Source organism: Myotis myotis, unplaced genomic scaffold, assembly GCF_014108235.1.
Source record: "Myotis myotis isolate mMyoMyo1 unplaced genomic scaffold, mMyoMyo1.p scaffold_m19_p_1, whole genome shotgun sequence".
NCBI classification, from domain to species: domain Eukaryota; kingdom Metazoa; phylum Chordata; class Mammalia; order Chiroptera; family Vespertilionidae; genus Myotis; species Myotis myotis.
Window position 1 is genome coordinate 186,806,563 of NW_023416313.1, and position 27,673 is coordinate 186,834,235.

General features: G+C 42.7%; 1 protein-coding gene and 1 pseudogene across 10 annotated transcripts in view; one reads left to right on the plus strand and one right to left on the minus strand.

The window, feature by feature from the left end:
- Nucleotides 1–19,285: 19,285 nt before the first annotated feature.
- Nucleotides 19,286–19,564, plus strand: LOC118664682 (annotated as a pseudogene).
- A 3,467-nt stretch (nucleotides 19,565–23,031) lies between these two features.
- DDHD1 (DDHD domain containing 1) overlaps nucleotides 23,032–27,673 on the minus strand; it is a 79,874-nt gene continuing 75,232 nt past the window's right edge. For 8 of the 10 annotated variants that reach the window (XM_036307385.1, XM_036307377.1, XM_036307403.1 and 5 more), the window contains one exon: nucleotides 23,032–25,699. In XM_036307385.1, coding sequence (XP_036163278.1) covers nucleotides 25,518–25,699 — 182 coding nt within the window. In that variant the 3' untranslated portion in view covers nucleotides 23,032–25,517. Of the gene's footprint in view, nucleotides 25,700–25,898; nucleotides 25,932–26,054; nucleotides 26,813–27,673 lie in introns of those variants that run through there. The other 2 variants (XM_036307426.1, XM_036307413.1) reach the window with 2 other exon arrangements.

Sequence of the window (27,673 nt, forward strand, 5' to 3'; positions counted from 1 at the left end):
TTAATTTCATGCACTGATTGACCCCCTTCTATAAATGATGGAGATAATACATTCTCCCATCTTCATTTCTTCTCTCCCCAACTTTTTTTTTTTTTTTTTTACTTGTGGACATTTTAATGAACTTCCCTCCATGTAGCTTCAAGCTACCAGGACACAGGCCCCACCAACACCCTTAATCGTCTCCTCAGCTCTTCTGCTGAAGCATTTGGCCTTCACAATGACAGGCAGCTTTGGGAACTTTCTCTTCCCCAGAACTTTGTAGTAGCCAATCTCACCACATCGATGACAGGAGCAGCTCCAGTCTTGCTTCTGGCAGCATTGATCTGTGTCTGCTCACTGACCAGGGTCCACAGTTTATCAAGGTTGACGGTTGGGCAGAAGCTCTGGTTCGTCTTTAAGTGGTAATGCCGCATACCAACTTTCCCAAAGTAACCTGGGTGATATTTGTCGAAGTTGATCCTGTGATGATTGTTATGCCCAGATTTCAAGATCCCCAACAGACCACGCGAGGGAGCCAGCCGTGTCCGATGCAAAAGCAAAGAGTCCTTTATTTCAAACTCGAGTCTGGCTCCCTTACCCTCCTTACTGACACAGCAGCAGGTGGCAGAGAGAGGCCTAGCCTGATGGGACGAGGAGTTTTATAGGGGGATGGAGTAAGGGCAGGAGAGGGGACTGTGGGCCCCGCCAATTGGCCAGGCACAAGTCGGTGTCTCATTACACAGGATGTGGTCATATTGATGGTGTGCACTTCCCTTGATTATCATTGGTTAGTCCAGAGAAATCCTGGGTGTGGCCAGCAGAGGCTTGGGCTTCCGGGAAGAAGCCTTGCCGAGCACATGGCTCTGCCCCAAAATGGAGAACCCAGGGTAAGATGGAGGGCGTAGTCTCGCCCTTTCAATGATGCATGCCACCAGCATTACTGCGGCGTATCACCCCCCCCACACACACACATGCTTCCTGTGCTTGCCGATGCAGCCGTGGCTGTGGCTCATGTGGCCCCAAAGTTTTTGGGTCCTCCCCAGTCTGGATGGCATGTCTGTGGCCGAGCTGCAAGAGCTTGCCCCAACTCTTATACTATTATTTTATATCGGTGAGTTTGTAACATTAACATTCTCTTCAGTGATAGTCCACCGGTTGGTACTGGTCTACATTTAAATGGATTTGGTATTCCCAAAAGCCCTTTACATGGCTTCGGTGTGCCTTCTTTTCCTCATTTTAATTCTCTTGAATGCCAGGATGTCAGCAAGTAGTTTTTCTGAGAGAGGTTCATGGGTGCTGTGGTTCCTGATTTTTATGTGTTTAGGAAAATCTGTTTTGCATGCATACCAGAATGACCACTTATTTGGAGATAAGATATTCTTGGGTTGCACTCCTTTAAGTCATTGCTTCTGTTTACTGCCACCTCCAGTAGATAATTTGATACTGCTTGTCTCAATGCCCGAAGGAATCCTTTACTTTTGAATTTCAGTAGGTAGGCCAACATGTATCTCAGTATTGGGTATTCTTTTTTTTTTTTTTTAAATTAAATCTTTATTGTTCAGATTATTACATTTGTTCCTCTTTTTTCCCCCCATAACTTCCCTCCTCCCAGTTCCTGCCCCACCCTCCGCCCTCACTCCCCACCCACTGTCCTCATCCATAGGTGCACGATTTTTGTCCAGTCTCTTCCCACATTTCCCACACCCCTTCCCCCCCCAAGAATAGTCAGTCCATTCCCTTTCTATGTCCCTGATTCTATTATGATCACCAGATTATTTATTCACTTGATTCTTAGATTCACTTGTTGATAGATGCATATTTGTTGTTCATAATTTGTATCTTACCTTTTTCTTCTTCTTCCTCTTCTTAAAGGATACCTTTCAGCATTTCATATAATCCTGGTTTGGTGGTGATGAACTCCTTTAGCTTTTTGTTATCTGTGAAGCTCTTTATCTGACCTTCAATTCTGAATGATAGCTTTGCTGGATAAAGTAATCTTGGTTGTAAGTTCTTGGTATTCATCACTTTGAATATTTCTTGCCACTCCCTTCTGGCCTGCAAAGTTTCTGTTGAGAAATCAGCTGACAGTCGTATGGGTATTCCCTTGTAGGTAACTGGGTTTCTTTCTCTTGCTGCTTTTAAGATTCTCTCTTTGTCTTTTGCTCTTGGCATTTTAATTATGATGTGTCTTGGTGTGGTCCTCTTTGGATTCCTTTTGTTTGGGGTTCTCTGCACTTCCTGGACCTGTAAGTCTATTTCTTTCACCAGGTGGGGGGAGTTTTCTGTCATTATTTCTTCAAATAGGTTTTCAATATCTTGCTCTCTCTCAGCTTCTGGCACCCCTATAATTCTGATGTTGGTACGCTTGAAGCTGTCCCAGAGGCTCCTTACACTATCTGCGTATTTTCGGATTCTTTTTTCATTTTGCTTTTCCAGTTGGGTGTTTTTTGCTTCTTCACGTTTCGAATCTTTGACTTGGTTCTTGCGCTCCTCTGGTCTGCTGTTGGGAGTCTGTATAATATTCTTTATTTCAGTCAGTGTATGCTTAATTTCTAGTTGGTTCTTTATCACAACGTCGAGGGTCTCATTAGATTTCTTGAGGATCTCACCATTTATCGGCGGTCTCACCAGTCTTTTCGAGGGCCTTACTAAGTTTATCAGCAGCTTCTAGACAGTTCTTGAGAGACCTTAAAAGTGTGGTTTTGAGCTCTATATCTTCCATTTCTGACATTTGCGTCCTGTTTCTTTGTCTCCGCATTTTTTTTATCTTTTCTTGGTGCACCCCCTAGTGGTCTTTGTGCGCAGTCTTGTTGTAATTAAGCCTTGATTGTTGTCGGCAATACCAGGGGTGATTTGACCTCCAGGCTAACTGGCTATGAGAGTCAACTGTGTCTGCAGTGGGAGAGCTTCTGTGCTGGATCTCTAGGGCGGTGCTAGTCTAGCGTTTGCCTGAGGCTATCTGGCAAATGGCTGTGCACAGGGCTTGGGCGGGGCGGGTCCCCGGGGATCTACAGGGCATGCGGAGCAAGCAGTTATGGCTGCTCTCAGTTCCATCCCCAGGGATTCTGCCTCTCAGAGTCCCAGCAACCGCTGCAAACCTCGGAGAGAAAGCTGCCTTCGAGTTCCGACCGAAGCCAGACAGTCCCGCTTCTCCCGTTTGAGTTTGGGTCCCCAGCGACTCGCCCAGATCTGGAGCTCAGAGTCTGAAACTCCCTCCCGATTAAAAACAACAACCGCGCCCTCCGCCGCCAGCCCGCTCCGCGCGCACACTCCGCACCTGAGTATTTCACTTCAGCACTGCGCCTCCTCTGAGTCTGGGTATGATATTCTCTTTCCTTCTAGTTGTAGAATTTCCACTCAGCCAGCCTTCCTGTGGTTCTGGATGATGTCCATTCTGTCCTTTAGTTATATCTCTGAAGTGGTTGTTCGAGGCAGCAATCTCCGGTGTTAACCTATGCCGCCATCTTGGTTTCTCCTCGGGTATTCTTCCAGGTTGAAGTTTTCTGACACACAATATGTTTTTTTAACTCTGAAGACTCAATTTTCTTTGTCTCAGGGAGATTCTCTTGAATATTTTTGTTTAATTTGATGGGTTTAATATTTCAGGGACATCATTTGTGATTATATTAGATAATCTGTAGTCTCCATTACCTACCTCCTTCTTTCTACTTACTCTAGTAACCTACATTTATTGTGATTACTCAAACCTTTGTGCTGGAAGCCAATTCCAGCATGACAGCAGGGTTGAATCTGGGAATGGCTGATGGCATTTCCCCAAACCTGAAAAGGACACATTAAATTGATTGTTTGCTGCCAGACAGCTCAGGGCATCTTAATCTACATGTTATTGCCTCCTACTGGCCAAACACCTGAACAGCAGTAGGCTAGTTCTCCCCATTCTGACAATGGACTCTGCATACAAAACCCTGACCCTTTGAAGTGTATATCTCCACTTCGCCTGAGGACAATTTGTGCTAATAAAAAGCATGGGGTCCTGAGGAGCCTAGAAAAACTAGGCTCCTTTGACCCCCAAATGCCTTTCAAAATTATGCGTCGTCTCTGGACTCCTATTTAATCTACGCACAGCCTTCTCCAGATTTCCTGAACCCTTCTTAATGCTGGAACAAGAACTCCGGCACCTTTGCTCTATGTTAGTAACTCATGTTAGCTCTTTTTTAAAATATATTTTTATTGATTTCAGAGAGGAAGGGAGGAGGGAGAGAGAGAGAAACATCAATGATGAGAGAGAATCATTGACCGGCTGCCCCCTACTGGGCACTGAGCCCACAACCCGAGCATGTGCCCTTGACTGGAATTGAACCCCGGGACCCTTCAGTCCGCAGGCTGATGCTCTATCCACTGAGCCAAACCAGCTAGGGCTAAAACCTTTCTTAATATTTGTTATTTAAGTGGCAGGATGGAGGTGTGTATATAGGGTGAATAGGCAAGCAGGAGAAACATAGCTGTTTGGACAACCATTTCTTGAAGATTAATGTGTGGTTCTCAAACCAGAGGGAAGCCTGGTCACAATGCTGACTTCTGACCCTATGCTGTGCAATCCGTTGGTTGAGTCTAGAGAAACTCAAAAGACTAGGTTAGAAAGTGTGTAACAACAGAAACTTGGGGATGAAAACTATCTAACTGGACGATAGAATGAATCATTACTTGAAATATATTATTCTCAAGTGATGAATCCAAATTAACCAAATGAAAATGTACATATAGTAGATATTTATAATGTGGGTGCCCAGTGTCTAACACGTTCATATTTGGAAAGAACCCTAAGAGAATAATAGGAAAGCAGGCTTCATCTTGGAGGAAAAATGGGCAGTTATCTCCTTGGGAGTGTGAACCAGGATAAGACCTAAGCACAGCCTATCAAATACTGCCCCCGGGGACTTTATATCCTGAGAGAGTGATGACAAGGCTCAGGTCATTTAGGGACTCTTCAGGCTGGGTCCACAGAGAGTAGAGTCTGGAAGGACAAGATGCAAAACTAAAGCACAGGGGGTAGGTATCCAGGGGTGTTGATACCAGTTAGGGGTGGTGAGTGCCTTGCTGGCCAGTGGCACATCTTGAGCAGCCTGTTCCCATGATGACAACTTGTCTGAGCTTTGCCTCCTTTGTCCTATCTGATCCACTTCCACCTTTCTTTGATTCTAGAAGTTACCACATACCCATCTAGTACATTCCATTTCTGCCTAAGGAACTGTAGTTGGCTTCTTTTTAAATATATATATATATTTTATTGATTTTTTACAGAGAGGAAGGGAGAGGGATAGAGAGCTAGAAACATTGATGAGAGAGAAACACCGATCAGCTGCCTCCTGCACACTCCCCACTGGGGATGTGCCCGCAACCAAGGCATATGCCCCCGACCAGAATCGAATCCAGGACCCTTGAGTCCGCAGGCCGACGCTCTATCCACGGAGCCAAACGGGTCAGGGCTGTAGTTGGCTTCTGTTATTTACAATCAAAGACCTTGACAAGCACAATATATTTGAGTTTAGGATCCAAAACTCAACTGAGAAGACCTGGATATTGGCCATTAGTGTGAAAAAGACCTAGACATTTTAGTGCACTGTGATGTAATGGGTGTCAATAAAGTGGCTAGGGTGGGCAGGACAAGGACGGTCAGAGCCTACTTATTCATTCTATTGGTCTTATTAACTACAACTAGAATATATTTAACTGGTCAAGGGTTTTATTTTAATGCAGAAAGGGACAAATTAAAATGTGTACAGTTGGAGTTATGTTACCACTGCAATAATTTCATGAAAATGTAATGGTACCAAAGCAGATGCAAAGTGGCCTTAAAAACAGAACGACATCCCATACACGTTCTTGGCTCTGTGTGTGTATTCCAAAAAGTGAGGGAAAGTGAGAGCTGAGACTTTCCAGATGGGACAAGGATGAGAAATGAGTGTCGTGTGGACACTAACTTCCAACCAGACTAGAAAACACTTTCCTCTCAGGAACACTTATTCATGGGATGCAGATATCTTCTTCCCCCAAAGTGTTCGTAAACTAACTACTTGTACCAGAGATTCCAGATGACTCACTGTTTCTCATCCTCAGAGAAAAAATACAAAATCTAAATTTATTGAAATGTTCCAAAGGTATACTATTGTATTCTTGCTTTGCCTTCTGGTTTCCAATGTGTTCAAAGGAGTGATAAGCCCCAAATCCCGTTCTTTCCTTGCAACATCATAATACATCGAAGGCCACATCTATCCTCAGAGTGTCTCTGAGGAGAATGTTGATTATTTCGAATTCGCTATTTCAAGTAAGAAATAATAAATGTATCTCATTTGTGCATATATTACTTGCACATTTCTTCCAACTTCTATGTGGAATGTAAGAATTAAAATAATTGAGGATATTCTGCATTTGCTAGAAATCAAAATCTCTGAAGGCAATTAAGCAATTTTGCTAGCTCTTATGTAAACTGGTTCTCCTACTCCCAGAGCCCACTGGCATCAAGAATTGAGAGAAGTGGAGAAATGGAGGCCTCTCCACCTCCAACTCTCCTTGGCAGAGCAGGCAGGACCAAGGCGTCCCCTTGGGAAATACAATCCGGGATTCAATACTGGCAGAATTTAGGGAGCCAAACAAGAGCTTCATTCAGGCTCATGAGGGTTTCTACAAATAATGTGGCTGTGAGAATCTTTCTTACTACTGAGCATGCATATTAACCAGTTTAACTTTTGTTTCTTGTTTTTAGTTATGGCAAATAATCTGGGTCAAGCCATTCCCCCTTCTCCCTGCCCTGTCTTGTGACACATATTTCTACAAAGTCTGATTGAGACTAGTAGAGCAATCTGTACCAATAGGACAGGCTGTGAGCTCCTTCAGGTAGAGAGCAGTGGAGAGAGGGAAGCTTGGCTTACTGAGTTTTTTCTCTCCAGCACTTTGGACAGTCACAAGTACAAAGTAAAAGGCTGTTAGATTGACTTGAATTAAAAGGAACAGAATTGGTTCATTATAATATCAAAGCCACACACACAAACAAGGAATACCGGCTAGGTTGCTAAAGAATTAAATTAATAGATATAGCAACTTCTTGGCAGGGAGAGAAGCTAGAGATGTACTTTTTCTTGATCTGCAGATTATAGCTTGACCCATCTATAATAATAAAAGCCAAATATGCTAATTAGACCGGATGTACTTCTGGATGACCTTCTGGATGAAGCCAGGGCTGCGAGGGAAGCCCAGGTCCCAGGTGCCTGACCATGGCCGGAGGGAAGCTGGTGCCAGCAGCTGGGGGAAGGAAGGCCTACACTTGCACGAATTTCGTGCATCGGGCCTCTAGTTATATAATAATTTATTAAGATATTAGGGAACAGGAGAAGGCCATTTTAAAGAAAGTCAATAAAAAGTGTCTTTTTTTAAATTTTTTTTTTTTTTTTACTTCAATTGTCATATTAGGTTTGAAGCCCTGGAGGCTCGAATCGTTGCCTTGACTGTCAAGATCTATGAAGAACACAGGCAGAAACATGGAAAGGACAAAGCTCTCAAGTGCCATTTGCTGATGAGCATTGACCAGAGGAAAAAGATGCTCAAACACCTCCTAAGACCAACTACCGTGTCTTTGAGACGATATGCATGGGGATTGAGTACACCTTTACCCCCTGTACTGGCGAAAAGCCCACCGCTGGGTGACCCAGAGGGCTCTGTGCATTCGGGTCTGCCAGGAGGTTCAAAAGCTGAAGAAGCAAAAAAGGGCCTTGAAAGCAGCACAGCCTGGAAACAAGGCCAGATGAACCCAATAAGCTCTTCCAAAGCCGGACCAGAGGCAATCAAGGAAAAGCAATAAATTTTGTTCAAGTTTTTTAAAAAAGGGGGAGAACAATGAGGGAAAACCAGCACCACAAGATAGCATAACATTATAAAACTGTGGCAAAACAGTGTGCTCTGTGAATGAAGTCAGTGGCATCCATTCCAGAATCCAGAAATAGACTTACACATGATAATGTTAGCATGATGAAAGTGGCATTTTAATTAAATAGGGGAAGGATTGACTATCCCATAAAAAATGTTTCAACAGTTAACTGAGTATGGGAAGAAAATACTTCACTCTGTATACCAATGTAAATTTGAAATAGATCAGCAGATTTAAATGTCAACAAACTGATTCATAAACGTACTAGGAAAAAAACATGGAAATATTTTTACGAGTAAATACTTAGGAAGTTTTTTGGAGAGAGAATTTAAGAAGTTCTTTGGAGGAAGCAAGTATTTAAAAAAATCTCAGGAAAGTCCTAAGAAGTTTAATTTCCTGACTAAGAATTGGAGACTGGGTGAGCTTATATCTCTGAACGTTTACTCTTGAGAAAGGAGTGGGGAATACCAAGCACTACCGTTTGCCTGCTTAATGCTGTTGATATAGAAATGTATTGCCTATTTCATAATCTCATTGTGCAGGTTTTGAGTGGAGGGTGGTGTCACCCAGATGTCAGTGAGATTACTTTCTCCCTTGAAATTCAAAGGAAATTATTTGAGCTCTTGTGTTCCTCCTCAGGGAACTCTGGGTAATTTAAGCAATTTCCAATCACCTCAGGATTTGAAGAATTACTTTGATTTATCAACTGTTTTGCTTTACCATATGCTTTTACTATTCTACATTGCTTTGTCCCAAGTGAGGAATATCAGCCCTTTCCCCATTGTTCCCCTTAAATTATCATTCGCCCAGGCATCTGTGTGTGCAGCAAACTTTACAGAGGTTGCTTGGTTTCCATTTCCCAGGCCTGTCTTTGAATATCCCAAAACTTGTTAGTGTGTTTTGCAAAAACTATGGCTCCTCTAAGGGAATGTGAACCTTGAGGCTGCAAGGTGGAGTACTGGCAAATACTTTTTCTTTGGCTTTTATGTGAAGTTGGGAGCAAATATTCCCCCACTGGTAGTGGCTACAGTCAGTTTTTAAAAAATATATATTTTTATTGATTTTAGAGAGGATGGGAGAGAGAGAGATAGAAACATCAATGATGAGTGAGAATCATTGATCAGCTGCCTCCTGCATACCCCCTACTGGGGATCACGCCTGCAACCTGAGCATGTGCCCTGACCAGAAATCCAACTGTGACCTAATGGTTCATAGGTCGATGCTCAACCCTTAAGCCACTCCAGCCAGGCAGTTTTGATATTACATAATTTGCTTCTTCGCCATCATAGGAAGAACTGGATTTCAGAGTCATCTGGATACATTCCCCCCATTGCCTAACATTATCTATACTAATAAAAGGGTAATATGCTAATTAGACTGGGAGACCTTCGGGAGACCTTCCAGACAAAGCCATGTGGTGGGGCCAAGGCAGAGGCAGGTTTGGGGTGATCAGGCCAACAGGGGGGGCAGTTGGGGGCGATAAGGCTGGCGGGGGAGGGCAGGTAGGGACGAGCAGGCCAGAGGGGGGGCAGTTGAGGGCAAGCAGGCAGGCAGTTGGGGGTGAGCAGGCTGGCGGGGGGGTCAGCTTGGGGTGAGCAGGCTGGCAGGGGGGACAGGTGGGGGTGAGAAGGCTAGCAAGGGGGCAGATGGGGGCAAGCAGGCCAGCAGGGTGGGGTCAGTTGGGGGCAATCAGGCCAGCGGGGGGGGGCAGTTGGGGGCGATCAGGCCAGTAGTGGGGGGCAGTTGGGGGCAAGCAGGCTGGCGGGGGGGGCAGCTTGGGGTGAGCAGGCTGGCGGGGGGGGGGACAGGTGGGGGTGAGAAGGCTAGCAAGGTGGCAGATGGGGGCAAGCAGGCCAGCAGGGTGGGGTCAGTTGGGGGCAATCAGGCCAGCGGGGTGGCAGTTGGGGGCGATCAGGCCAGTAGTGGGGGGCAGTTGGGGGCGAGCAGGCTGGCAGGGGGGCAGTTGGGGGCAAGCAGGCCAGCATGGGGGGCAGTTGGGGGTGAGCAGGCTGGCAGGGGCATGCAGTTGGGGGCAATCACGCTGGCAGGGGTGGGGCAGTTAGGAGTGATCAGGCAGGAAGGGCGGGCAGTTGGGGGTGAGCAGGCTGGCAGGGTTGGCAGTTGGGGGTGAGCAGGCTGGCAGGGGGGGCAGTTGGGGGCAATCAGGTTGGCAGTGGGGGGCAGTTGGGGGTGAGCGGGCCAGCATGGGGGGAAGTTGGGGGCTAGCAGGTCGGCAGGGGCATGCAGTTGGGGGTGATCATGCAGGCAGGCAGGTGAGCAGTTAGGAGCCAGCGGTCCCAGATTGCAAGAGGGATGTCTGACTGCCGGTTTATGTCCAATCAGTTGGACATCCTCCAAGGGGTCCCAGATTGGAGAGGGTGCAGGCCAGGCTGAGGGACACCACCCCCCCGCATGCATGAATTTTGTGTAGCAGGCCACTAGTTCACCACATAAAAGAAATGAACAATTCAAAGGTACAAAACGACAAACTCATTATGGAGTTCCCAGGTCCATGAGAAAGTACTTGATCTAAATTCTATTGAGCATATTTAAATACAATTTTTATAATGTTTGGACCACTCAAAGCCTAGGGTTCATGGGCAAGTGCTATGATTTTAAAAGTTATTTAGGTTATTAGATTGACTTACAGCCATGTCTGGGCCAACTTCTGTTACTGAAGTTCTTTCAGAATGCTCAGACAGATAGTTAAATCATCTTACTTTTAAAGATTCTGATCCTTTATTTTTCTAAATGTCTGGGAAAGACACTTCTTTCCTATTTCTTACATTCTACAATCTCCCATATTGCTCAATACTCTCAAAAGAAGAAGGGTATTTAGATGGTGGTAAATTTATCAGGGTTGTATTGTTTGTTGTTTCTTAAAAACATACACACCCACTTTGGGATAGGTAACTCATGCATATAATTAAAAATTCAAAAGGCACAAAAGACTATATAGCTAAAAGTGGTCTCCTTCCCCACTTATCCTTCAGTTATCTAGTTCTCATTTGCAGAGAAAGCCACGAGGATTAATTTATCTTCCAGAAGTATTTTCTCTTACCCCCACTCCCCACAATAGTATACATTCTATATACTCTACACTCTGTATTCTATACATACTGTTCTGCGTTTTGGTTTTCACTTAACCATGTAGCCTGAGGATTGTTTCATGCCTGTACTTATAGAACTGCCTTACCTTTAATTTTCTTAATCTTTAAGCTGCACATCATTCCACTTAATGGAGGTAACATCATTTATTTAATCATTCCCAATCAATGGCCATTTACACTGCTTATAATCTTTTGCTGTCACCAATTCTGCAATGAATTACTTTATATGTAGGTCATTTTGCTTGTGTGAGAATATCTGAAGGATAACTTTGCAAAAGCAGAATTGCTGAGTTAAAGGGTATGGGCATTTTCAATTTTAATAGCTATCACCGAACTGCCCTCGAAAGGGGCTGTACCTGTTCACATTTCCACTAGCACACATTTGAGAGTACCTGTTTCCCACTACCTTGACCATCAGAGCATGTTATCGAGCATTTTGAACTTTGTCATTCTTATAGATGAAAAGGGGTATCTTGTCCTTTCAATTTAGATTCTTCTTCCTTAAAATGTCATCTTCCTCATATACTAAATCTGTCTATTTGATGCAGTTCTGGTTTTTCTTAGCATATTCCCCTGGTCTCTCTTGTCTTGTCATACACCGTTACTCTCTGATCACGGCAGCTTTGTGCTATGTCTTACTCTATAGTAGGTATAAATCACCCTTATTACATTTCCTTCCCCTAAGAAGCTTCCTGGCTATCCTTGCCTTTTTTTTTCTCCTATATGAATTTGAGAATGTTTTTCTGGCTTCCAAAAAAAATCCTGTTGCATTTTTATTGAGATCGCATCACCATTGATAGATTATTTAGGAATACTATGACTCACTTGTTAAAGCTTATTAAAGGCTTACCATTTCTTGTTCATATCTTTTGAGTCCTGTCTTCTTTGTGCTTATAACAACATCTTAAGGAAAATGTTTTCTTATTCATTCTTCACAGCATCTTTGAAAACAGGGAAGATAGAAGGTAAGGGATTAGCCCGATTACATTTGATAGAAAGCCCTAATCCAGTTTTATACCTAGTATTTGGTAATGCCTCACCAGTAGGTTTCATTCAAATTCAAACTCTCCTACCCATATGCAAGCACGTGTCTGCGGTGTGTTTCTTGCATCATGATCTGTGGCCCAGCACTGTTGAATGCATTTTGATCATTGAGTAACCATCTCAAAAGAATTTTGAAACCAGAATTGGCTTGAATGCTGTACAATAACACCCAAGATCCTGGCCTATTTCCCAGAATTCTCTTTTGGTTTCCTAGCAAGTTTGGTCATGCCTGGGAATTTGCTGAAGATGGTACTTGGACCAGTGACTTCCTGAATGTGACATTGGGATCAATGGCATTTGTCTGCCCGAGGGTTTTAGCACTATGATTTTTAGACATACTGAAGTCTTTACTGACCTGGTGCTCAGGCAGCCATGGTACAGGGTGCAGACAGGAAAGGAAGTTTGTGAATTGATTATGGAAGGCAAAGATCTCGAGGGACAACATTCTGTTGCAAATACTGAGTTACATACTTGGGCATGCTGGCATTGTAGCTGGAGGATCGTCAAGTCTTTAAATAAATAACCGAAGGATTTAAAAACTATCTTTATGCCACCCTTGCTTGACAACTGGCCGCTCGCTAAAGGTCAGCCAAGACTTGATAAATAGTTGATTATGTGCAGCAACCTGGGCACTTCCTACCATCACCCCAGTTCAGTTAATACGGGGAGGGTGGAGAAAGAGCTTGCATTCGTTGCTGAATTAGTCAGGACACACGTATGTGTTGACATATGTCTCTGAGTGTATTTTTGGATTACATTTTCACCACAGATATTGTTTTCATAATTTTGTGTTTAGTCAACACTCTTCTCTTCAGTGCCATGTGCAATTAAGAGCCTACTTAGGTAAAATATTTTTTAACATGTAGAGCAGTATGATATAGGTAACGTCTGAGGTTTTTGCTACCACATAAATGAGAACATTCTTTAGCTGGTTCCTCTGTAACAAAAGGACTACTGTGTTCTAAGCTGGAATGTTATGCAAGAATTTGAACAGCATAGTTTACTGAAGGCTCAGCCTGTTTAGTGCCATACCAAAAAGTAGGACAAAGGCCAACAGCAAAAATGTGGGGCAAGTTTTAAGCAATGAAGTTAAAGGCATATGGACGTTGAAGTATTTAATTCTCAAGGCTGAGACCAGGCTGTACAATCTAGCCATAAAAGTATACAGATGAGCCATGAATGGCATAGCTACTTGATTCAATGATCTCACTGCTGAGCATTAAGAGTGTTGCCAAAATCATGAAACTCCTCCGAACAGAGAATGGTGATGGTGTCATATATCACTTGCCTTTTATTCCCACTATAATGGTAACACGTTAGGCTATAAATATTAACGATTTTTAAATGAGAAATGGATAGCAAAAGTAAACGAGGCATATGTCAATTTCAAGTCTAGACAAATAACATAACACAAATTTTATGGTTCTGATATTAATAGGATTGTTGTATCAACCAAGTCATATGAGACATACTTTTCTACTAACATGACTGTGCTCCTGAGTCTTAAAATTTGCCTTAAGTATCATTAAGTTCTGTGGGCACAGGATTCTACAAATCTCAGATGAGTAGGAACCTGAGTCTGACAAGCCTCTCAGAGTAACTAAAACATGATTGAAATGAACGGGCGTTCTAGTTTCTCTTGGTGACAATTTTTCACTCCCCTAGGGACCCTGTACAGCTGAGAACCTGAGTGCCTTTATCTAAATTAATCATTCGAGAGAACTGCCCGAAAGGTTTCAGGGTCTGAATTCTGTAAAAGACGGGGGATTATGACAGATTACAATACAGGCTATTTTCAGCCTTCTTAAACCTGGGGAATGTGGCCTGACCATCCCCGGGACTATTTCACTCCTGGGTAAGAATATTTAGCGGCTGTTTGTGCTGCAAGAACACAGATAAGATTACATTCCTTGGGCAACTCACTTGTGAAGACACGGGTCCTTCTCACAACTGACGGAGGCCAAGCAGGAAGCGCTCGCTCTGGTTTATTCTTCTCAGGAAATAGGCTCCTTTCTCTCCCACTTGCTGGCACGGTGGGTGTTCTCCCCAGCAATGGAGACCACCAGCAGGAGGGTTAGCTAGGATTCGGACACAGAGTTACCATGCTCAGGCCTCGACCTAGAGACGGCGTGTGGCGTCTGGTCCCGAGGCCCACCTGGAACGCGCGGGAGGTAGGTGGCCGGCACAGGTTTAAGCGCTGACTCCCACTCACAGGTGTGAGTGCTGCCTCCCACGCGGCCACGCCACCGTCATCTTGCAGCTGTGTGACCGGGGGCTTTACCTGAACTTTCCAGTCCCTTGCTTGGTTTCCTTGTTGGAAAGAAGGCCTAACTACAATATGGACCTCAAAGGGGTACTGTGCACGTGGATCCAGAAGAGTTCAAGTTAGTCATCATTTGAGCAAAAATCACCTGCATATCCCTAGTGGGAATTCTGTCCTTGAGGGCAGCGTCTCATGAAGCCTGTCTTCAATCCTCTGAAATTAATAACCGCTTCTGAACCTCCTGTCATAGTCCATTCAGGCCACTGTGGAAGGAGGAAACACACCTAAGGCATCTAGAGCAGCAGACCCGTCCATGTTACCAGTGACTTTAATAGCCACACGATTGAAGATTTAATCAAGCTGGCCAGCTAGTCAGCCTCCACCCCTGTGTACGGAGACGTATTCTTGAATCTTTTCAGTTAAGAGGGGGAAACGTGAGCAGAGAAACCTTCGAAACAGGGGGTAGTAGCAAATCTTTATAAGCATATATCTGGTTGAGAAAAGTTCCCAGGATTTGAGGTGTCAGAAACGAATGTCCAACTTGGCGTTACTCTGAGGAGTGGGCTCAGACAGCCCCCAAAGATGCCCTCTGCTGCCTAGGCAACGGGCCACTCGCACCACCTGTGTGAGGGCTCCCTCCTGGATTTTCGCGTGCTGTAATTCTTCCCCACAGAAGTCATCTTTAGTACACCACGCGGCCAGTCAGCCATCAGAGGCAGAGGTTTTGTGGAGGGACTTATCTTGGGGTGCACTTATATGGAGGTACAAACTGGTGATCTTTAGCCTCCAAAAAGGTTGTGATCCTAAAGTTAATGGCTATTTGACACTTAGAATACATTCCCTTCTTTATAAATAAAACACAAAACGTGGTAGTGTCTCTCACTAAGGCAAATTAATTGACCAACTCTCACTTCCCATGAACTCCATCTTTTCTTTGCGAGTCCTCCCTTCCATAACGTTTCAGTTGCAGAGGTTAAGCCTTAAATTACTGTCTGGTATAGAGAGCTGGAAGGAATTAGAAACACACTGAAGACCCCCCCCCCTCCCCACAATGGGGAATGCAGTGAATACTTCAAAATAAGTAAAATTTCAATAAATGGGGGAAAACAGCTGTGCACGTGTGTGGTTATGCTTAGGAACAGCATATGGCAAGAAGGAAGTACTTCTTGGTCAGTAGGGAACTGTCACTGAGTCACTGTGTAGCACAGGCTGGGGAGTGCCTGTAATTCCAAACATGTAGTTAGGCATTTTCGATTTTCACAGGACAGTCTTTGAAAGTGGTACACCCAGTTCTATTTTCAAGCTGATCCTGACGTGTCCTTCATGCTCTTCTGCTGCATCATAGAGCTATTTTAATCCCTTTCTTTAGTTGTGAGCAAAGCAAGGTCCCCTTTGTCTGATCCCAGGTAGTTTACCTTTTCTCAAGGTTTCTTCCAATTCAGCAATTTCCATGGATTTTGGACATGTAATTTTCCTACCACAGCGTAAACTCCATGAAAGCAGGAGTGTTCATATTTTTAAACGCATATCATAGTACCAGTCCAGATGTACATAATTGAATAAACTGAAGCACCTATGAGGTGATGCCCTGTGAAGGTCCCATGGTGATTAAGGTATGCACCCCACCTTCAAAGAACTTGCAAAGGAGTTGGAATGAGACCTGTAATCAGACCCCAAATCAAGGCAAAAGGCATGCAGTGCAGCTACTGAGGCATTGTTAATGGTGGCACTAGGTACTGAATACATCTCCCCACATTCACATGTTGAAACCGAATCCTTACTGTGATAGTTTGGAGGTGGAGCCTTTGGGAAGTGATTAGGTCATGAAGGTAGAGGATGAATGGGATTAGTGCCCTATAACAGGGACTCCAAAGAGATCCCAGTGCCTTCTGGCATGTGAGGTTGCAGGGAGAAGATGACAGCCGGGAGATGGAGGGCTCTCACAGACTTAGAATCTGCTGGTGCCATGATCTGGGACTTCCCAGCCTCCAGGACTGTGAGAAATGTTTATAAGCCACAGCCTCCAGGACTGTGAGAAATGTTTATAAGCCATATATATATAGCTACAGTGGCCTGAATGGACTATGACAGGAGGTTCAGAAGCGGTTATTAATTTCAGAGGATTGAAGACAGGCTTCATGAGACGCTGCCCTCAAGGACAGAATTCCCACTAGGGATATGCAGGTGATTTTTGCTCAAATGATGACTAACTTGAACTCTTCTGGATCCAAGAGATAGAAACCCACTCAAAAGAGCTTAGGCTAATAAAGACGTAACTGGGAAATCTAGGGCGGCATTTGCGTCAGCTCCCCAAGACCTCCTGCCCTGTCCCTGTGCATAAACTGCCTTCTCCCCCACAGCAGGTAGACATAATCTGTGTTGCAGGAAAAAGGATGGAACCTGGCCGCCGATAACTCCATCTCATGTCACACCATGTGCCACTGGATTATACTGAATAGCTGTAGAAGGCTATCCACATTTCAGGGCCAGCAAATAAAATCTTACGGAAGGCTGCTGCTTGGTCTAGTTCGGGTCATGTGCCCATCTCTGGGCTCATGCTGGCTCATGGGGCGGGAAGTATGGTACTTCTCACCTGGTCATGTACACAGTGCTGTACCTGAGCTGTGCTAAATAGGGACTTACACAAAGCAGAGCATAATTTAACCAGGGGTGAGGAAAGCTGCAGACTGTTCTAGGATTGACAGCCTATTAGACCCAGATGGTGTAAGGAGGAGAGGAGCCAGGAGAAATAGTTTGCTGGGCAGACAAAAACAACAGGTAAGCACTACAATAACTAAAACGCATGCACTATGAGGAGAATGGCTTGCAGTTTGCTGTGACAGAAATCTGACTCCTGAAGACAGGCAGTGGCACACTAGGCCGGAGTTGGACTGGGCTGTGGGGAACCTCCAATGGTAAATGCAGCTGTCAGAGGGCTTCAGTCGAGGGAATGCTGTGATGAGACATATAACACCCTATTCCCCTTTCGCAGAAACAGCTTCTGGGGTAACTTTTCTGAAATGTCTAAGTTGTCAGACCATCATGATCATGCACCAAGTCTCTTTCCTTCCCCACATTTGCCATTTCTTCCTCCCATCCTCACATTGTTCCACCTCAATTCTATGTAATCCCTACATCCTGGACATTTCTTTTCCAATCTAATACCACCATTTCAGGAAATGACCTTGTCTAGCGCTATAGTTCCTGGGTTCTTACATGCATCTAAAATCCCACTGTTCAGCCAGCCGGTGTGGCTCGGAGGTTGAGCATCAACCTATGATCCAGGAGGTCACAGTTCTATTCCCAGTCAGGGCACTTGCCTGGGTTGCGGGCTGATCCCCAGTGGGGGATGTACAGGAGGCAGATCAATGATTCTCTCTCATCATTGATGTTTCTATCTCTCCCTCTCCCTTCTTCTCTGAAATTAATAAAAATATAATTTAAAAAATCCCACTGTCAGTCTGGCGCCACGCAAAGGGTGGGGAATGGGAAGGTAAATGGAGATGCAGCAGTAGTTGCAATCTGCATGGGTTTTTGGGCTTGATTTCCCACTAGTCAACCCACATTCAGATTAGCCTGAGAACTACACCATCTTTTGAAGCCTGAACTGAGAAGTTGTGAATGGATTATACTCTGTGAGATCAGAATGTGCCCATCGTTTCCTATATGCATACTTTGTCCTCTGATGTTCTTGAGCGAGGCAGTGTGCCACCACGGCCACCAACCCTCCTAGGAGGTTGGTGACCACAGCTCATCAGTAGGTAGATTTTAATATTCATTCTTCATAAACTTTTTGGGAGGATTACCAGCAAGTGTAGAGTCAGGAGGATTATATTCCCAAGAATGCTTGGATCAGCCTATTCTCGTAGGCTGTTTACTATAGGCACAATTACTTGCTTTTGGTGAATGAGGTGACAAACGGATCAATTTGGCTGGAGAAACACAGTATAATCCAGAAAATTACACTTACCTCTCACTGCCTTAAAATTATTCAGTGTTCTCAGTAGAGTGTCAGTTCGTGCACCCAAGGGTCACAGGTTCGATCCCAGACCCCAGGCAGGGTGCGTGTGGGAGGCAACCAATTGATGTCTCTCTCTTGCACCCATGTTTCTCTCTTTCTCTCCCCTTTCCTCCTTACCTTCCATTCTCTCTAAAAATCAATGGAAAAATACCCTCAGATGAGGATTAACAACAACGAAAAGAAATTATTCAGTGTGCATGTACTAGTTCCAATTGAGAAATATAAAAACCAGACAATTCTAAAATCAGTTACGGTGTGTGTTTTTCCCATCCAAACTGATCACTCCAGAGATAAACACAGGAATAATCCTTCAGTAAAACTGAGGAGTTGAGAAAATTAACCTGCCTTGACTATTGAAAAGGAAAGGTAACAGCCCTAACCGGTTTGGCTCAGCGGATAGGCAGGGGTGGGTAAACTTTTTGACTCGAGGGCCACAATGGGTTCTTAAACTGGACCGGAGGGCCGGAACAAAAGCATGGATGGAGTGTTTGTGTGAACTAATATGAATTCAAAGTAAACATCATTACATAAAAGGGTACGGTCTTTTTTTCAATAGTTTTATTCATTTCAAACGGGCTGGATCCGGCCCGCGGGCCGTAGTTTGCCGACGGCTGGGATAGAGTGTCAGCCTTTGGACTCAAGGGTCCCAGATTCGATTCCAGTCAAGGGCATGTACCTTGGTTGTAGGCACATCCCCAGTAGGGGGTGTGCAGGAGACAGCTGATCCATGTTTCTCTCTCCTTGATGTTTCTAACTCTCTATCCCTCTCCCGTCCTCTCTGTAAAAAATCAATAAAATATGTTAAAAATAATAATAGTAATAAAAAGGAAAGGTAAAAAAGGAAAAGAAAAAGGCCACTTTCTTAGTTGGTACCACAGTCATGGACAGCGAGTAGTACTGTTAAAGAGAGTGACTGTAAGAAGAGGCCACAGAAGCTGAGAAAAGAAAACATGCCTTTCGGGCGGTGACGACCTCCCCACGACAATATGCCTCTCGCTAAGGAGCGCCTCCATCCCTCCCCGGAAGAGAAGAGGAAGCACAAGCAGCAGCGCCTGGTGCAGAGCCCCAGTTCCTACTTCATGGCTGCGAAATGCCCAGGATGCTATAAAACCACCGCCATCTGCAGCCACACACGAACGGTAGTTTTGTGGGTTGGTTGCTCCATTGCTCTGTCCACCAACAGGAGGAAAAGCAAGGCTTACAGAAGGATGCCCCTTCAGAAGGAAGCAGCACTAAAAGCACCTCAAATCAAGATGAGTGGGAAACCACCCCAATAAACACATTTTGGATAAAAGAAATAAAAAGAGAAAACACCTTCGGGGTCTCAGGAGAGTCACAATGCCAGCTGCTTCAGAGAAATGTACCTATGAGCAAAGAGCAAAAGACTCCCCAGGCTCTTCCTGGCAGAGCTGTATGTACTATGACAGCCATAGAACCAGAAAATGGTCACACCTTTAACAGAAAGCTCACAGGAAAGAGATCAAGCAGAGATGGTAGTGGGTGTGGGTGCAGTCAAGGGAAGAGATGAATGGTGCTCATGGATATCTGATGTTGGCAGGAGAGAGCATTAAAGGTGAAGTGTTAATATACTTGTTTTCATCCGACTCCAACAGAAGACCAGATGTGATCTTCCTAAAGAATAGCTTTCCAACACATCCTGACAAGTGCAGGGTGGGGAGGAAGCAAGTTGCACCCTGTTATGTGTAAATGAAAAACCATAAGGTAACAGACAATACTAAGCATACTCCCACCCTCTTCAAACACAAAGACAGAGGAAAAGTCTAATGATTTGCCAAAAGACTATTTTTGGGGAGAGCGCGCGCACACACACACACACACACACACACACACACACGAGCAGCAGCAAAACCTTTTCTCCCATTCTCCAAAATGTGTAGCACTTAGAACTTAAAATTCCTATTAATTAATCTATGTTGTAACTGTTTTAAAAGGGTCCTGCTTATAATACATTGATAAAAGGCTACATATAAACATCATGAGAAGAAACGGAAGGAACACTGAACATTTTACACTATGCAACTTGTCTCCCTATCAAATTCGCATTGGTCACTGGAGTGAAAAACACAATGTTCCCTGGGCATTTTTATTTTTTCACCCTTTTGCTTTTCTTTTTCCTGGGTACTCTGAGTCTGAAACTGAAAGGAAGGCTGTACGTACCAGGAAGGGCATCTTTCAAGAAGGTCTGGGTGCCAAAACCGGTTTGGCTCAGTGGACAGAGCGTCGGCCTGCGGACTGAGGGGTCCCAGGTTCGATTCCGTTTGGGGACATGTACCTTGGTTGCGGGCACATTCGCAGTGGGAGATGTGCAGGAGGCAGCTGGTCGATGGTTCTCTCTCATCGATGTTTCTGGCTCTCTATCTCTCTCCCTTCCTCCCTGTAAAAACTCAATAAAAAATATATATTTTTTTAAAAAAAAGGTCTGGGAATAGACGGGACCCCGGGGAACTCAAGCCTGGAGGTATTCTGAGTTTGCAGCACCTAAAGCAACAGATTAGGGAGGAGACGCAAAAACAGAGGGGCCATTTCTACTTTTAGGAATTCCCTGTCTACCAGGGGAAGGAAATAGGCAGTGTGGTCTTAGACATAGCTGGCAATTAGGACAAGGTTCTAATTCTGACTCTGTCTTTGGCTGGACATGTGATCTTAAAGGGTAGGAGAGACCACTTGTCAAATGAAGTATTCACACCAAGGGATGACTCTTCATAATAAAGAAATTAAGTGTGGTCAGCAATTCTCTAAGTATATTCCAATTTTTTAAAAGTCTGGTTAAATAAGTTTAGAAAAACTTTCCTTCCCTCCTCCCTCCCCCATAGCACCAGATTCACACTGCATTTAGTGTGCCAAAGGCTCTTAAAGCCTTGCTGTAAAGGAACCTTTTAAATCTGGCATTTCCCAACTTACTGAGATGACGTTAACATCTGCAGAGCATGCTTTAGAAAATGATCCCTATATACCCCTTCTAGCTCCAGAATCCTGCTGTTCATGACGTTCTTCCTTGGAGACTCCACCTCTTCCCCCCTTCTGTTGTGTAATCAGCCTTTCATTGAATCTTTGGGTTGGACCTAATGCACTATCCCATCACTTTCCTTTTCATGGCCTCTATGTTATTTAAATGCTCGCATGGAACTAAAATAGGGTGTGCAGCGTGGTGGCTCAGTGGTTGAGCGATTCCCTATCAGGGCATATGCCCAGGTTGTGAGCTCAATCCCCAGTGTGGGGCATTCAGGAGGCAGCCGATTAATGGTTCTCGCTCATCATTGATATTTCTACCTCTCTCCCTCTCCTTTCCTCTCTGAAATCAATAAAAATATATTTTAAAAAAACAACAGGGTTGGACTAGATGACCTCTAAAATTTGTTCTAAAGCTGAAATTTTAAGATTTTTGGAAAATGATCACAAACATCCACTAAAGTATGAAACAGGACATACATAACCCGGGCTGTTCCCATCACAGCACGAATGTTTACAAACTGAGACCTTTGAGATGAAATCCTGTATCCTGCCATTCTGTATACTAGTACTACCCTAAGCTCAATACTATAAACATTTCCTTGGCAACTTCCTTCTGCCCTGGGCTGATGCAAAAGGAGAAATGAGGGAGATGGTGTGGGAGTTCCCTAGACTCATCCTCAAGGTAACAGAGTTCAATGGAGATGCTTCCTGCCAAGTGTGCTCTGTTTTCAATGTAGGTAAAGGATTATAAAACGCTAGTACATACTGCCCATACCTAACCACAAAGATATTTAATGCAAGCATTTCCAATTCAGCCAGGGCACCATCTGATTCCTGGCAGAGGCTGAGGCCTAGAGATGGCAGCAGAGCAAGGTAAGAGGCAATTTGAGAATAACTGCAGACGTCAACTATCCAATAGTCACACGGTTTAGTCAAATTCTAGTTCTCCAGTGTCTGATTGCCATATCCTCTTTGTACTTTGCCCTGACCCTTCTTTACCAACCCCCCCTTTTTTACCCTCATTTCCACGCTAACAAAAGATTATTTAAAAAAACAACAGTAAAATATACTCAAATTAGTTTCTGCCATTGTTCCAAAGCCTTATTAGTAGCTGGAAAGACAGAAATATTAACGTAATTAATCAAACAGCAATTCACTAATTTCCCCTACTCCAGGCCTTCCAATGAAACCCCTAGGGTAGGTCTGACTCCACAGCAGTGCATGGGGGCACTGGCCATGACACTGCACTGGCAACTTTTCTTTTCCTGTCTACTCTTCGCAGGAACACAGACCTGGGACGTGGGGTTTTGAACCAATGCCTTGGAGAGCAGAATGCTTCAGCCCGCAATAGAAACACAGCAAGGAAGAGAATGAATGTTTACATGTCACTGAGGGCTTCCATAGAACATGTTTAGTGTGAGAATTTTCAAAGGCTGACAGATGTAGTTTGACAGAAATAAATAAAACATAAGATTCCTACGGCTTGCTTCACATATAAAGGAGTAGTTACTGGAAAAGAGTACACTTGGTAATTATGTTTTAAAACACAGTGACACTGGATTGTAAGTATAATTACTATTGAAAATAAAGTTATGAACTAAGAAAAGGCTTTTGCAAAAGCTAATTTTAAACTAAAAATAAAGCAAGATTTAATCCAAAACATTCTCCTTAAGTTTAAATAACCCTGGGGAATCTAACTGGATTAAAATTGAACAATCTAACCAGTATTCAGAAGAATCATCATAGCATATACACAAAATAGAGAATAAAATTTTAATGGTATCAAAAACAAATTTTTGGCCAATTTAGTACTTGCTGGAATAAAGTTGTAAAATGTTACTCAGTAACTGACTTAGCTTCTAAATCAAGCCAGAATCATACATATTCTGTATATTACTTGAATATACACAAGTACATTACATGATAACATGCAGACATAGAAACAAGAAGAGTGCCGTGAAATCAGACTTGCCATCTCTGTTGATGAAGTAATGAACTGAAAACAAAACACCTGTCCAGTAATCTGGACTATCTTATTTTGAAAAGGGGGTTTTGAATGTTGTTCCTTTCAAGGATTCAAATTCCATGTGGTTAAGTTTGATTTTGTTTTCTGACTATGAAGAAAGGGAAACAGATATATTCCTACAGTTATGGAAATATAATTTTCTTTTTACTCAATATCAAACTTACATGTTTGAAAGACTTTCTTCTCAGGTAGAAAGGGCTCTTCGCACTCTAGTGGTTAAGAATGAATTCCTTAAAGCTCTTAGGCATTAGAGTGCCATACCACCCACAGCAACGTAGGCTCAAGCACATTTAATAACAGTCGTATGAGATGCGTTTAACTTTCCTGAGAACTAAGTTAGACCTAGGAAATAAGCAGGGTATGAAAATGGCCTGAGTTCACAGGAATCTCTAAATTCAGAAGAGATTACTTCAGCTTTGCTAAGATCTCATCAAAAGCCTTTTAGAGCAAGGGCTTCTTAGTCACTGATTTGGTCATGGAGCCTTGGAATCTTTTTAAACATTAAAAAGGAGTGTTTTATGTTGTGCAAATTCAATGAAAGGCCAAAATAGACAAGAGGACTGATGGTGCTGAGTAAAACCTACAGGTAAGCCACAGATCCCACTGCCTTATAAAGAAAGAAGGCGAGATGTGCAATTGGCCAACTGTGCACCAGGCTAACGGTTTCTGGAAGCTAGAAAGATCCTTGTGCGGTAAGTGAAGACAGCACCTTAAGTGGAACCTAGTGGAAGCCACTCAGAAGTGAGGGATGGTTGTGGCAGAGACGGCTACTGATCCCCTCTAGGTGACTCTTCCTTTGTGTGTGAGAACCCAAGAACGTGTAAGACAAGCAGAGTAAAATATTAGCTTCAGCCATTTCTCCAAATTATGAATTGCAACTTCTGTTACCGTTTGCAAACTACTAAGAGGTAACCTGTGAATTATTAGTCACTGCTATCAAAGAATATGGTCTGGCTTCAATCTGAGCTCTTCTGATTTGCTCTGTTATCTAATTCAAGGCACTTTACATGTTTTGGTGCCTTAGTGTATTAACATGTAACATGAGAAAAACACTCACTTACTTACCTCGAGGAGCTACTACATAGATTACTGTCTGTTAAAGCACTTTGAGCTCCTCAGATGAAAAGCACTGTGGAAATGATTAAGCTGAGGAAAACTCTTCTAATGCCTTGGAATTCTTATCTATTGTGCCTTATGTCTCAATCATGTTTTCTGAAACACTTTTAAAATAGAACCTGTTAGTGGCACTCTGTCCCTTTATATATGTTGTTTGGCACATAGATGTTTATATATTTAAAATAGTTGTCATACTCCTGATTCCAAAGAAGTTTACTAAATTTTCCAATAAAGTTAATGAAATTTACTCCTTGTGGAGTACTATGTTAAGTTTAGAAGACTTTAGTTTTCTCTGAGATACATGTGACATAATAAAAAGTTCTGTTTTTTTCAAAATAATTCAACTAGTGTTATTTGTGTGAAACTACAAGTTTTTAATGAAAAAAAAAAATACTCAAGGTATGCCACAGTGTCTATATATTCATCTGAAGAGTACAAAGATGACGTTCTGAAAAAAAGAAAAGGTCTTAACACTATAGAAAATAAATGTTTTTCTTAAATTGTTCAAAGAAAACATTTAAAAAAGTAATGTTTCATACATTGAAATAAAGCAATTTGTCAGAGATAATAAATTATAAATACAGTAGTCCAAATATTGTTTCTTTTTTAGCATTAGTTTTGCTACAAGTTAAATTCAAAACATTAAATGTTATACTCTTCTTTCAAAGGAATTGTGGAAATCTAAAACAATGATACCACCTTATGATCTTTACATAGAATATACTACATCGTGACCATTTTAGACTTATAACATATTTTGGTTAATACATTACATTCGACCCATTAATATGCCTTTATAGTTGGGAGAAATTAGATTGCGATTTATAACCTTGAAGTTCACCCAAATGTTCCTTACTTCCAGGTCTTGCTTGATTCTCTGCAGGGGGTTCTATCAGACTCATAATTAAAATGATGAAAATTGTAAATTACTTCTTTTGGCCTGAAAAATGTCTTGTTTTTAAATAAAATAAAGTGCTTTTAAATTCAAATATTTCTTGCTCTAAACAAAACTGAAACATACTTAAACCTGAAATCTCTGTATCTTGACACACATATTTTAATAGAAAAAAATCATTATTGGGCCATTAATGTCCTTCACAAGTTCAAATTGGATCTAAATCGGGTTTTGCATTATTATCGTGCTCATGTTTGTACATGAAGGTTAAAAGAAAGAGGGCAACATCCAAGGATGACCAATAGGCAGTATGTGACGTGACAGCTGACCAATAGCGGCTCTCCACAAGTCCTTCTCTGAGTTCAAAGTCAATTCTGTGATCCAATTCCACTAAAAAAAAAGAAAAGAAAAAAAAAAGAATAAAACAAACGAATAAATATTACAAAATAGGTTCCATATAGACTTATGAGTTGAGGATAAAAATTTAGCTAATAGAAGTGATTCTTCTAATGATAAATATGTATATATATTTTAAAGTGACTTTCCACTCTAATTTACATGGGAAAAACACTCAGAAGAGCCTTATTACCTCAGGATTCTATGTGGTGAGTCCTTTCTTTGTCTTCCCAGGTTAATATGAAATAATAATTGAAGAAAACAAACAAAAATTCACTGCCAGGCCGGTGTGGCTTAGTGGTTGAGCGTCAACCCACGAGCCAGGAGGTCATGATTCCATTCCCGGTCAGGGCACATGCCCGGGTTGCAGGATTGATCCCTAGTAGGGGGTGTGCAGGAGGCAGCCAATTGATGATTTTTCTTTCCCCCTCCCTTCTCTCTCTAAAATTAAAAATTTTTCACTTGGTATATTTAGGGTAAAACAAACTGGGCTCAAATGCTGGCTTTCCCTTGTGCCTAACCTGTAAAATAAGGAAAGCAGCCCTCCTGCAGAATTATGGGCCAGGCTTACATGCAGCAATAGCTGTGGGAGTGCAACAGGTCACTAATGGCCCCTCCAAGGCTCTGGGGGATACACTAGAACAGCGGTTCTCAACCTGTGGGTCACGACCCCTTTGGCGGTCGAATGACCTTTCAGAGGGGTCGCCTAAGACCATCCTGCATAACAGATATTTACATTTCGATTCATAACAGTAGCAACATTATAGTTATGAAGTAGCAATGAAAATAATTTTATGGTTGGGTCACATGAGGAACTGTATTTAAAGGGCCAGAAGGTTGAGAACCACTGCACTAGAAGATAACCATCTTTTTACAGTGCCACAGTTTTCCTCCCCACTTGGCAGTTTAGATTTTGTCCAGTTAGCAGAGCCTAACATGGGGAACATACATGTGCTCAATAAATGTCTGCTGTGGCTGGGAATGTTAAACTGGGAGGAAGAGTGCTAATTCTTGGGAAGAAGGACTTCATTTATAACAATGCTGCACTCAACGAGTAAGTGAATTTAATCAAATCTTTTCTAAAATCCACAGAAAGTCCTATAATACCTGTTAGAGAAAAAAAAAATCACAACAAATCAAGGTTATAGGAAAATTTCAATCAATTCATTTAATAAATCCTTAGAGAAAAAACACTTAGAAAATTGGTATTTTGATCTTCAGGAACTAACTCTTTTAAAATTGTGAGTGAGCCATATAGTCAGTATTTTGGAGGGTCCATCTTCAAAACAAAACACACCCAAGTTACTACCACTCACATTCAAAGTCTGCTCTTTGTCCAGAGCCAGAGGATGTGAAAAGTGAAAACTGGCAAAAATTGAGGAGGAGGTTGGAGAAAAGTTGGGTTTTGTTTTACACTGGGACTTTGTTAATTGCATGTAGAAAACCATATCATTCTAGAGAATAATTTCATTTAAATGTTTAGCAAATACTTATTTTAACAATATTTTATGACAATACCTTTTGGTGACTTAAAGATGCATCTACAGTTGTTATTTTTCCTTTTTTAATTTTAATTTTAGAGAGAGAGGGAGAGAAAAACATCAATTTTTAGTTCTACTTACTTACACATTAATTGGTTGATTCTTATATGTGCCCTGACTGGGGATAGAACCTTCAACCCTGGCGTGTGGAGACAACACTCTAACAACTGAGCTATCTGGCCAGGGCTACAGTTGTTACTTTTCTATTCAATTGTTCTTTTCTGACAAGAAATGTCCATGGATCCATTTATGCATTCTCAAGTAAGGTTTACACTTCAGCAGCACAAAATACCAATTAGTTATTAAACCATTTGTAAGATATATCAACATAGGCTTTTATAAGGTTTTCTAAAACTGTTATTTTCCTCATTTAAATTATAATAAGCTAATCCATAAATTAGAAATAGTTGAAAGCCGTATGTGGAAC